General features: G+C 38.7%; 1 protein-coding gene across 2 annotated transcripts in view; it reads left to right on the forward strand.

The window, feature by feature from the left end:
• The window catches only part of LOC147255684 (metabotropic glutamate receptor 4-like), a 178,471-nt gene extending 165,977 nt beyond the window's left edge, over positions 1-12,494 (forward strand). The window contains exons 9-12 of one of the 2 annotated variants that reach the window (XM_086213546.1): positions 1,070-2,005; positions 6,177-6,423; positions 7,906-7,951; positions 9,701-12,494. In XM_086213546.1, the coding sequence (XP_086069672.1) occupies positions 1,070-2,005; positions 6,177-6,423; positions 7,906-7,943 (1,221 nt within the window). In that variant the 3' untranslated portion in view covers positions 7,944-7,951; positions 9,701-12,494. The remainder of the gene's footprint in view (positions 1-1,069; positions 2,006-6,176; positions 6,424-7,905; positions 7,952-9,700) is intronic. The other variant, XM_086213545.1, reaches the window with a different exon arrangement.
• Positions 12,495-13,390: the final 896 nt, after the last annotated feature.

A 13,390-nucleotide genomic window follows, 5' to 3' on the forward strand; every position in this document is an offset into this window, starting at 1 on the left:
TTAAACACCATTACACAAATACTCATAAGAGAGAGGGTCTATAAATGTATTTATTTATTCAGCATTGGCCCTATTTTGGGATTTGCAGTTAAATAAATAACTACATACTATGTAAAAGTAATAGTACATCACAGATTCCTCAAAACTGCTTTATTCAATTGTCAAACAATGTGTAGGCATCATTTCTGAGGTTATGCATTATTCATACTCTACACCAGCCCTGGTGTTCTGATTTTGTTCATGCATACAATGTAGGTACGGTATTAGTATGAGATTACTTTAGTAATCATGGTCCCGTGACACAGATCGACTTACCAGTTTGCATCACTGACACCTCCAAGGAAAATCAAGGAGAGATTTTTATACACACACACACACACACACATAAACAATCACCTAAAAATCCATATGTGTATTTAAATAACTGAAACAACTCTCTGAGCTGGAGCGCAACTCTCTGAGCTGGAGCGCATATCACCCCATTGTTTCTGTAACATACATCTGTATTTATGACCACTTCAGGAAACCATGTTGTAAAAAGTAAGTAACATCCAGGCAATAGCAGACTTGGATCCAGTCTAGGATATACCCTGTCTTCCAACATAAGTGGTGAAGCTAATGAATAAATGAATGAACAGTACAGGCATGCAATTCTGCTTTGTGCTGTGTTAAGACTGGAGTACCACACACAGCTATAAATTCCTTGTAAAGATGTTAGATAGTAAACTAATTTCCTTTGTACTTGTAATCTCATTTGTGGAAAATGAGTTTACCAAAAGTTACTTGAATTTGTCCCCAAAGCACAATATAGTGCATGGTTTCAAATGCAACAAGTGAAAATTTTGCAATAACTCTTTTTTAAATACATTCACCATATTGACCCTGTACAGTTTAATCCCATTTAAAAAGTGCTCTTTTTTTTCTAAGGAGAAGAAGAACTGCACAGTATTCATTTATCTTCTGTTTCACGGTGTGAGCAAATACAGAATGTAATAAGGCTGTAGTTTCGAACTGTGGCGTAAATGGGTCATTTAAGGTTATTATTCTCTTCTTCATCTGATTCTACCAGACAGAGGAGATGCAGTGGCCTGGTGGAACACAGGAAGTCCCCTCCTCCATATGCAGCCAACCCTGCCGTGCTGGCCAGCGAAAGAAGACAGTGAAGGGAATTCCATGTTGTTGGCACTGTGAGAACTGCGATAATTACCAATACCAGGCAGATACTTACACCTGCAAGATGTGCCGGTTTGATTTGCGGCCTAATGAAAACCACACCGGCTGTGTTCCCATTCCCATTGTCAAGCTGGAGTGGAGCTCGCCCTGGGCAGTCATCCCTGTACTCATCGCTGTCCTAGGCATCATGGCCACTCTGTTTGTGGTCGTCACATTTATTCGCTACAACGATACACCCATTGTAAAGGCATCAGGACGAGAACTCAGCTATGTACTTCTGACTGGTATCTTTCTGTGCTACGCTACGACATTCCTCATGATTTCCACTCCTGATGTGGTTATATGCTCGCTGAGAAGGATTTTCCTGGGCCTGGGTATGAGTATAAGTTATGCAGCACTGCTTACCAAGACAAATCGGATCTACAGAATTTTCGAGCAGGGCAAGATGTCAGTTAGTGCCCCTCGCTTCATCTCCCCAGCCTCACAGTTAGTCATCACATTCAGCCTGATATCAGTCCAACTCCTTGGGGTGTGCATCTGGTTTGGGGTTGACCCATCACAAGCCATCATCGACTACGAGGACCAGCGCACAGCCAATCCTGAAATGGCCCGCGGAGTTCTAAAATGTGATATATCAGATCTGTCTCTAATCTGTCTGCTGGGTTATGGCATGCTGCTGATGGTCACCTGTACAGTTTATGCTATTAAGACCAGGGGGGTTCCCGAGACATTCAACGAGGCCAAACCTATCGGCTTTACCATGTACACCACATGCATCGTATGGCTTGCCTTCATCCCCATCTTCTTTGGGACCTCACAATCAGCAGAAAAGGTAAATATTCAGTTTTTTTGTTTGTTTGTTTTTCTTTGTGCTGATGCCAATGTAGTTACTCATAGAATACGAAAAACACAGTGGCAGCAAGACAGTGAAAGTCACTTGTGCATATTGTATGTCAGCATTCCATTTGGAGCTTATTTTATATGTCCTGTGTGTCATATTGCAAAGAAATGGGCAGTCAAATTATGTTTGTTGTATACCATCAGCTTTGTGTTTGTGAATGTTGCCACAATTCATCATGAGATGATGGGCTTTAGGTTTTGCTGTGGGGATTACAAGGTTTTTAGAGCTCACTTGTGAGGATAATTCACCTGAAGTTTGCTTGGACATGATTTCTTTAATTGTGTTTCTGATTCTCTCGTTCGGTGTGTGTGTGTGTGTGTGTGTGTGTGTGTGTGTGTGTGTGTGTGTGTGTGTGTGTGTGTGTGTGTGTGTGTGTGTGTGTGTGTGTGATTCTGTCCAACTCGGCGGGAATACCAAATAGTCAATCACAGCACATTCATGCACATAGAAATAGATAACATGTACCTGTGAGGCAGCATAAAATTACTTGGGCTGTTGATGTTTCTTGATTCACAAATTAACTGTCTAGTACAAGGGCTAATTTTGAGGTTGCACCACAGAGATGTACATCAAAGAGGTAGAGATTGAGAACATCAACCTACCAATTGCCACAGAGGCTGTATGGGAACACTCTAATACCAATTAATTGATAGCAGCCATTGGACTGCAATATCATAAGTGATTTTTTGTTGTTGTTGTTTTTTATTTAAAAAGCAAGGCAGTGAATATGTGTGCATGGCCATTTGGTGCCAGTACAGTGAGGCAGAGGCAACTGCCTCAACACTAGCGTTTACACCAGCTGCTGGGATGGATGTCCTTTTGGGGAAGGACACACTGACTTCTATTATGTTTGAAAGGATATAGTCAAGGTAAACCCAAAATTCTGAGAACATTTTCAGTTACCTTTGAAAACATTACAGTCTGCCTTTACTGGTTGGAAAGTCATTACAGAACTGAACGTATACCTTTGCTTGAGTATCAGCCTTAAGAGTTACACATGGATAGAATAAAAGAAAGAGCAAATAAGGAGACCAAAAAACTGAAGCTTAAGTCACGTAATTCCTACATCATGTTCAATACTTTAAAAAATAAGCACAGCTTAAAACTTTTCTGAGGAGTGGCAAGCCTGTCAAACAGGCAGGAAAAATACAAATCAGAGCTATGTTTTTTGTGATTAATTTGTACAAGTAAATGAGAAGGCTTTTTTTTTTTAAATAAACTGTTGCTTTGACAGGGCCTAAATTCTACATACGACAGCATATATAATTAGAAGATCTGCAAAAGTGGGGTTTGGTTAACATGCTTTGTGTGTTGATAAGGACAGCTCTGGCAGCAGGACACAAAAGGAATTTGATACCTAATCACAAAAAAAAGAGCAATCCCGCATCAAAGAAACTATATAATGGCTCAGTTTCTGTCCGCAGCCGTGTTCCCTCACTGTTCTGATAGAGCAGATTACCAATCATATCAGCGTGTCAGAGAAAATTTATGTCACCAGGGCAGATAGAAGTGGACAAGGGTCTTGACTCCCTTCAGAGAGTCTACTCTGTACTCCAAAAGGGGGAAGCAATATTTTTCAAACTCACCCCAGGCTGTGTGTAATCTTCTCAGGAGATTACAACACCACCCTTCTATCATTAAGGAATTCTCATGGGCTGCTTGCAATATGATGGAACACGATGCCCTATCACTTTCATTTTGTCATGACATCTCTTTTCTAAACCTACTTGGCTCTGGGCACTTAATTTGTTCCAGACTTCTCTATGTTTTTTTGTTTGTTTGTTTGTTTGTTTGACTCAAACTATAGATCATAGTGTATGACAGGGGGCAGACAAAACACAATCCCACCTGTAGTACTCTATGTGTGCAATAATTTATGACATAATCTTCTGAGATTAATGGTAACAGAATTTTACCCACAGTTTAGATGGGGCTGTAAAGCTTTGTAATAATCTGTCAGCATCCTGAAATGAAAATAACATACGTCATAACCCTATGTTGGGAACATAATTTATAACTGTTTACATGCTAGTTGTGCAGAGCCCTGTGGGCAATTCCCATGGTGGTGACTCAGTCATTTGTGATGTCTGCAAATGTAATGTCAGACAAAACCTTGGGCAAGTCTCTCTGAGGGATGTCTACCAGCCACGGACAGGTGACAAATTACAGTTAAGCATTAAGTGTCTAAGGACCTGCTCATACCAGGTGATCGGTAATGTGTCCAACCACAATTCTACATCTATGTCCAGTTTGTTTGATTAGTTGTTGTGAACGGTGTCCTCACCCTGGTGGAAAAAAGTGGGCTTCTGCACAGTACAGTTGTATATGTATAATGGTACATTTCAGAGATACAATGCTGTCAACATAGTAATCAGCCTTAAATCACGAGCTAACTGAGAGGTTTGAACATCATCTGCTCCAACAGACAATGCCATGGACAACCCATTGAGCTATAGGTAACATTAGCCTTTGCCAGCTTTGTTTGACGTGCCCAGCGTGATTTAGTAAGGTATAGGGCCACCAGTTCACCTTCAGCGCACCTTAGCATAGACTGTACAGTAAAAGCTTCTGAAACTCTAATGGAGGGATAGAGCACAATTATTCTGAAATTTATTCACTCTACTTGTTGATGGGGGAGAGAGTTCTTTAACACAAAATCCACCATAGGAGTCCAGTCGGGTTGAGATCTGAGAACAAAGGGCACAGCATATTTATTATGCTGATCTATTGGTTATGTATGCAAGCATCTCAATATGTTGTAGAGGTTTAACAGATTTTTAAATAACATTTTTGGTGCCGGTCATTCAGTTTACAAAGCACATTTACCAAAAACATGCTGCATTGTGTTCATGACTGCACATTCAAAAGAGGATATTTCTCCCTCAATTTGTCACCCATCTCTTTTCACTACAGAATCTCAATCTTATGTTCATCAACTAAAGTGAATCTCTGCAATTTTTTTCTTTATTTTTTCAAATAAATGAGGCAAAAAATAAAATTGAGATTCATCTTCTTATATCTTATATAATATATACAGTAATAATACATAATAGCTTATATCATCTTATAAGTTTGTCTTCTTTAACAACTGTGAACAAGACATTAACTGGGCACCTATGAATGATGACAGTCAAAACATAGTTTTGAAATTTCTGGCCTCAAATGACTTATCAGCTGAAATACATGGTTATACAAATATTATGCTATAAGTTAGTACTTGCAGTCACTGATATCTGGCTCTATTTTTAAGATTCTAATTACAATTATATTTATATATCATATGTGTTTTAATACAAGTAGATTTGTGTGCCTTTAATGGGTTGAGAATATGATTGCAAAATGTAAAAAAAAAAAAGATCTGCCTTATTTTTACACTCCCTTTGCTGACTCAACACATTTTCACATCAACAAATTAGATGTGGACTGTTTGAGTTCAGGGATGTTTATCATGAATCACAAATTCAAGGCATTTTTAATATGCTGAAGGATGTTCCATATCTGTCGCCTGTAGCTATATATCTGTTCCCCAGCTGTGAGATCCAGCTGTCGCTCGCTTCCTCGTGCTTTATTCTAAAACCTTCGGGCAAAACATCTATAGGGCGACGACATAGGCACCCATCAGGAGGTTGCTTCTATTAGTTCTATATCATAAATAAAACATCAATGAAGACTTCAGGAGCATTGAACCTGGATGTGAAAATGAAAAGATCTGAATAAATAGCATTGTTTGCTGACACATACTGTGTCTTATAAGATGACTTTGTCATACTGTGCTGTTCAAAGTCTTAATTTACATAAAAACCCTTCTGACTTGTGTAATTCAGTCTGTACTACACTAAAGACTTTGACAACCTCACTCTCATGAAAGTGATACATACTTGATCATCCTATGACTCAAAAGCAAATGTTCTTTTGCTGCTTTTGTGGAACAAAAGTCTATTTATGTGATAAACTTAGCCCGAGAGTTTATAAATTGTCCCTGTGTGTACATGTAATGGCTTGTGATGGGTCAACAGCAAACCAGTGTAGCCTAAACAAACAATACTATGTGCTACTTACTGATACTGTTGCTTTTGTCTCCTCTGTCTCCTGTATAACACAGATGTACATCCAGACCACAACCTTGACCATCTCTGTGAGCCTTAGTGCATCTGTCTCTCTGGGCATGCTCTACATGCCGAAGGTCTACGTGGTTCTCTTCCATCCAGAGCAGAACGTACCAAAGCGCAAACGCAGCCTCAAGGCTGTGGTCACTGCTGCCACCATGTCCAACAAGTTCAACCCAAAAGGCGGTTTGAGGCCAAATGGAGAGGCCAAGTCTGAACTCTGTGAAAGTCTCGAAACTCAAGGTTAGTATAACAAAAATAAGTTCTATTGGACTTCAAGAAGCTGAATAGCAGATGTAGCAAAATTGCTTCTGAGCAAAATTGTTGTATAAAATATACTGGTATTGGATGATGGGCTCCATTTTCACATCATTCAACCCTGTTTACTGATTTAAGATCCAAGCCCCTGAGGGGTTGGAAGGAGATACATTCCTGATGAGCAGTAAGCATGGTGGACAGAGAAGTTGAGTTCGTGGTGAAGAAAAAAATACAACAGTGCAAAATAAAAAAAGGTACCATTTAGCTAAATTAAAGAAAAAAAAAAGTCATAATAGAAGTCAAGTTTCTAATTGTTCCAGGTTACCAGGGACCATTATGACCAATGGACAGTCAGATGTATCGCTGGTTTTATAACTATTATCAATATTGCCTGCCATTTAGGTTTGATATGAAGCTAATTATGCTTACAATCAAATAGCGACATTAATTCTGTGGACTCACCATCCCTCTGATGCTTTTAAACTGTGTCCTTGTTAATGGAAGCTTTTGCAAAAGGTGTCAAATAAGAGCATGGTAGGACGCAAAGGTTGAGTGCACAACCACTGTTGCAAGATATTTAGCAAAGAAGACAGTTCCATTTTACATAGTGGAGAATAGGGAAACCCTTTGAAATTCCTAAAATCCTTTAAATTTGAATAGGCAACCCCTTTGTCATTGGACAAAATGACCATGATACGTCTATTCATTCTAATTAACAATCTGATGGGCAGTTGGAACAAGCCTAAAATACACTTGTATACTTTAATCATATTAGGTGGACAGAATGGAAGTGGGATTTTGTACGAAACCAGTGTGGAAAAGGGGTGTTCAACTTTCACTTCCTCTCAGAAAATACACCATTGCAGGTGTTTCAAACAACACTGTATTGAGTTAGCTTTTCAAACATAACTGCTAACGAGAACGGGATTAGATTTAAAACTAAACTAATTTATATCCTGATATATTGCTCCTCTAAAATTAGGCAAGATCAAAAACTATGTTCTATATTAGGCTGTTTCATGTAAAAAAACATGTCAGACTGTAAGTTATCCGTTTCAATTGATTAATCCTATTTTGTTCATACAAGGGCTGCATAAAAATGTTGTATTCTCTGTAACTCGTAGCACATACGAATCAGGAGAGTGACAGGGCACCCACACTATTCAGATTTTAAAAGACGGGTAGCTCAGTGTTGCAAAAGAGGATATTTCAATCACTGAGATAAGGTGTATGAATAGGCAGTCCCTGTGTGGGGGTGATTACTGAACGTCCTGATTGTATATTCTGACAAGCCGAACAGTATAAAATTATAAGTATTAAGACTAAAACGACTGCACCCACGCTTACATCTCAGCCTTTTTTCGACCCCAGAATGGAGTTGCAATATTTCATCCTATTACAGAACCCTTTTACACATGCTGGTCTGACCTGTGAGTCTAACAACTGCTCTTTATGCTTACGTGTCAGACTGTGTTGAGGGAGGCGAACCTTGTGAGAGACTTTAGACTCTCAGGTAACCTGATTATGCCCTTCTGTTACATGTGACCACTTTTTCCCTTTTAATTTCTGCTAATGATCGCCACGACCCCTGTGCCTGCCTCTACTTTACACAGAGCATTCCAGATGCCCCTGGCTAAAACACTCCACATTGAACAGCACAAGGCAGTAATCATGCTCTCACAAATCCACCCTTGACCAACAGGCATTCATTTAGATGGTCAATATTGGTATGTGGTTTTGTAAAATGGCCAATCAGCACGGTAAAGCCTGTTAATGTGGGAAGATGACACCACTCTGCCTGAGTGCAGGAGACAAGCAATAGCCATGTGTCCCCTGTAATTTGTTTCCCTGTTGACAAAAGATGGAATTTGTGGCAATGGGACAACAACCACAATAAGAGTGAACAGGAAAAGACAGATGGGTCTGCCAGCTTCAATTCTTTCTGGACCATCTATTCTTTATCTTGGCCCTGCAGCACATAAATATTCAAATAAGGTTCATCTATCAATGCTTTCCTTGGAAGAGATGCTTTGGATGAAATGGCTTGATACCACCCCCATTCAACATGGCGCTGACAAATATACTGAAACAATTACACATCTCTTCTCTATAGAACTTGTGCACCTGCTCTGGCTTTCAGCTGTCTTCTGATTGGATCCATCCCCTCGGACATATTCAATCAGCTGAGGCTGCTGTGGGCAGATTGGCAGATTGGGACTATGATTACCACCAGCAAGCATGCTCACTGAGAACTGTCTTATTTAAAACTCAAAAATTTATACACACACACACACACACACACACACACACACACACACACACACACATACATACATCCACAGAAGTATGACAGGCGTAAGCAGCAGTTTGGACTTGTTTGGTCACTATGGTCATTACCACTGTTTTGCCCCCCTGTCATCCGTCTCATGTGTTTCATCCACAGCAGAGATACAATTCCACAAAACATTAAAAGAATGTTAAAGAATAATGAGCAGTATTATCAAAAATTCATGGCAACACTTATAGTGCCAAGTCGAATCATACACTGTCTTGATAGAAATTCACTTTTATGTAATACATGTCAGGTCAAGATGTTAATACACTGACTGCTGCATGCTTTGCTTTGTGCACACAAAAATCTCCAGTCTTTGCATGTGGAGTAAGACTTGCACTTGTATGGATATTTTTTGTTTTTTGTTTTTTTTTGCGTTTGATACCATAAAGTGATCTTGCCTGGTGACAATACCATGTTTTTTGTTGATTCAATATAATAAGTTCCTGTTTGTGATTACAGTTCATCTGCTCACTGGTCGGCTTGGTTCCATTTTAAAAATTGTTCAGGAATTTGCTGAAACTTCAATGGGGGAACTGGATGCAGGAATCGAGCCGATCTAAAGTTGGGCAGTTAGATCTAATGTTAAAACAGTAAACATATTATCAAGAACACAGAATAAAAACATTCATAAATGAAAGCCTTGATTTGTTTTAAATTTTGTAATTTGCTTAAGCGTAAATCCTTTTCAAATGGCACATTTAAATTCAACATGATCACGGCAATCAGAAGTTATAATTTGCATATAGTTTTCCATTACAGTACCCTGCTAACCCAAATGCACTCAATTGATAATTCTCCATAATTAGAATACCATCAATCTAAGCATCAACACATACACTGAAAAATCATTGTTTTATGCCCCATTTGCATCTTACACTGGGATTTTTTTAACAGGTTCATTCTTTTTTACCGCACTTTCATTTGCAGTGTTGGCCTCCAAGCAGACATACATCAGCTACAGTAACCATGCCATATAAGACAGATGAACCATGGAAGCTGAGCAAAGGCCTGCCCGAGGAGAGAAATCGCCTGATTCTAGGAATACTGGGGAAGTACTGGAGGACTTCTGAGATGCTGCAGAAAAGGGAACTGGGGTGGAAAGATGGTAATTTGTCACTCCATGAATAGAAAGGATGTCATTTTTTTTTCTTTCTAGCGAATCAGGTAATGGCTTGAATGCCAAATTTATATGGAATTAGTGGATTGCAGGAGCGAGATAGAAGATGCAAGGGGGATTGGACAGTTAATTTTCCTCTTCCCACCCCTTCTGAGACATGTTAAAGTGTTGAGCGTTGACGTTTCCAGATGCAGGCTGGGTGAACCACCTGGAGCTGACAGTCTGTTTTCCTTCTGAAGTGTATAGCACACAATTTCAGTTCTCTCTGAGGCTGAATCATTTATCTCATTTCAACATAAATGAGGAAAAATGTCTCTGTTTTTGCTCAAGTTGACTGCAGTTGAAACAGATAAAACAATGTAAAAATATAGTGATTATTTTTGGTAACTGGTATTATGGAGTTGAAAGCTGCAGTGATCTTCAAACTGTACATGCCTTACTACAGTCCATTAAGTATTCTTACATGAACTAACCATATATGGAACACCTGGAGAAAAGGCAGTGGGTCATTCCTGGTTTATTTATTTTTTTAATAACTGTTTCATAATAATGTTGATGATGCCATCATTTTGGCAAACCAAGTGTACAGTCCCAGAGCATGCTTGTGGTAGCATCACGTGTACTGTGCTGTGTTGTCAACGTCAATGGAATGCAACATTTCTCATGGTTATCATTCACAGTGGAAATGTCATTCTAGACCATTACCCACTGGATGATCGTTTGCTGAATAAAATGAGCCAAACAAAATCTAATTGCTTTATACTTTACAAGACACTCTCAATCATAAATATCAGCCAGGACTTGGAGACCTGTCGGTGCATACTTTAAACATCCTGATTTTAATGGCCCTTATTTATCACGCGTTTGCTGAAGCTTTTACTAATTCAAGCTGTTAGATGACTATAAGAAGTTCATCATTTTGTAAATGACAGCTAAGATTCTAGAAATAAAAATGTCATGCCCACAAAAAGTTACAGTTTAACACAGGAAATTCATGTCAGCCCCTGATGTTGGTGAGCATCTGTCCTAGTCTATGAGGTATGTCCTGCAAGTTGGCATTACTCAGTGCTTCCTGGATGGTTTCCAGGCAATTGAGCATTTGCTGGTCAGCAAGAGTGAATCAGTCCACAATATCGGAAAAAAAAAGAGTTTTGCCGAGAGGCTATGCATGGGAGGTCATTTTTATCTGACATACTCTTAATAAGGAGTATTGCAAAACCCAACAACAATGGTGTGAAAACAGTAGGGAAAGTTTTCTTTGTTAATGACTGCAGCCCAAGATCTTCTGTTTTCCCTTTTATAAGGATAAATATGTGCTACTGCCACCTGCTAGTATGGACAGTATTTCTCTGCCGCAAGTGCAGTACATTTACAGTGTACTACTCTGTGATGTCAGGCAACACACCAGTCTGCCTTCACTGACACCTGTTCTTTGATGTTGGTTTTTGTGTGTCTTTTCTCATATTTCGATATTATCTTTTGTGTAATTAGGAGATACAAACTACAAATACAATGAAGTAATCCTTCACGCATTTTTTGTTGTTGTTGTACTAGTTAGATCATCCAAAGGTTCTTGTCAACCGATCTTAAACTACTAACAGCCAAATTTTAACCAGACAACAACTACTAAACTAGTTTTATCCACTCTGTGACATCACCCTGACATTTTTCATCAAAGTGGGTGTGGACCAAAAAAATAGGGCAAATGGCCGGTGGAGGTTAGATTAGATCATTAGTAAAACTATTAGTGTATGTTGTTCTGTTAATGAAATTAAAAAAAAAAAATTCAGAAAATTAAAATGACTTTTATGAAACATAGATGGATTGATCATCCCAGTAATATCCATCAGTTTTCCAGGGACGTAATGCTGCATGATAAATAAGGGCCAGTGCCTTCATTCTGTGCCTCTTAGCATTAAATCACTCATGCCGTTTCATTCCAATGGATCTTCTATGGTGTTGTTTGCTTTGCATAATTTCTGTTCAAACATTCAGAGGGACTCAGTGTACAATATCTAATTACGTGTGTAAACTCCATGTCTGTCTGCAGTCTCTTAAGTACTCCTCATACACAGTAACTCCGGAATTTGTCGCGTTAAATGTTATCTTCAGCGATGCAAAAATGTGTATGTTGCATGTCAAATCTCATAACAAGTCATTTAAACAATTTGACTGAAAGGTGTAATGTCCAGAAGGAAAACTACTGCAGAGCATAATAAATAACTAATATTTTTGGGTTAATCAATAATTCTCTCAGCTCTCAGCTTCAACAAAATCTAAGGTGTTACTGCAAATGTTTTATCATCATTTGATAAAGTATTGTTTGTGGGATTGTTTGTGTTTGTGAATATGATAATTTACTGCTCTTTGCCACAATCCCCCTTTTATTTTTCTAAAACACTGTCTGTGTTTCAAAATAGAATATGTAAGTGCTGGTTGAAATTTAATGGCAAGTTAATGTATGTTGTTAAAATGGATTGATTATGTCTGCTTTATGTACTGAATTATTTAAAAAAAAAAGAAAAAAATAATTACAGTGCCTGGATATTTATGAATTATATATAGAAAAAAAAATCTAATGTGTAGAGCATGTTCATTTTTTTATACAAGATATTTCTAATAAATTACTGTTTTGCTAATTAACTGTCATTCTTTCTTTTCACCATGTTTTCAACAATTTAATAGAAAGTGCAATTTTAACACAAACATCTGCAGTAGTGCTTGTCACAAAATGACACACAATACAAGATTAAATCAGACAAACTTGCTTTGACTTTGACAGCCCCTCTGGCCAAAAATCTGCAGAATTTACCAGAATAAGGCCTGTACTTCCCATGAGCTGCATCATTCAGGCTAGTTAGAGCTCATATATTTGGTTTGGAAGGATGCAATAAACAGTATTTCATTCGGGGTCACAAGGTCATGAATCTCTTAAGGCGAGTTCAGACTAAGGGCATGCCATCAGCCTGGAGGCAACTTGTAAAATCCCAAGATGCCTTGACAGTAAAAGTTTTAAAAAATGGGTTGTTTACATCAAAGGAAGGTACACCGACACAGGTGATGGTCTCTGCTGCTACTTCACACTGGGTCACTCCTACTTCTGTGCTGGCACAGTTTATCAGGTGGGCTCGAATTTGTTGTTACACTGTGTTTAGCGGTTTTGCTGGATTTTAGTTTGTGTACCATTAAGTGTGAAGTAAAAGAAAAGAAATAATGAAGTGACAGTGTTTGTGGTTCACATTGATCACTTAACTGCAGAGAAAACAGCAACAACAACAAAAATCAGAAATCCATTGCTATTCTTGGCTCCAATTGAGAGACGGTACCTAAACTGATACTGTATAGAGAGCAGGAAGTTGAGCTTCTACCAGCATTTACAATTTTGCTTTGGTATGTTCTGAGTTGGGGTTTTTTTTGTCATCTGGAGGAGTCGGTAACACAATGCAAAGACAAAACACAAAGTATTCAACTGCGCTCTGAGATTTGACAAGGTGGGTGTT

This window comes from Aulostomus chinensis, chromosome 9, assembly GCF_037954235.1.
Source record: "Aulostomus chinensis isolate RoL2024-O1b breed Wild chromosome 9, RoL_Achi_v1.0, whole genome shotgun sequence".
NCBI classification, from domain to species: domain Eukaryota; kingdom Metazoa; phylum Chordata; class Actinopteri; order Syngnathiformes; family Aulostomidae; genus Aulostomus; species Aulostomus chinensis.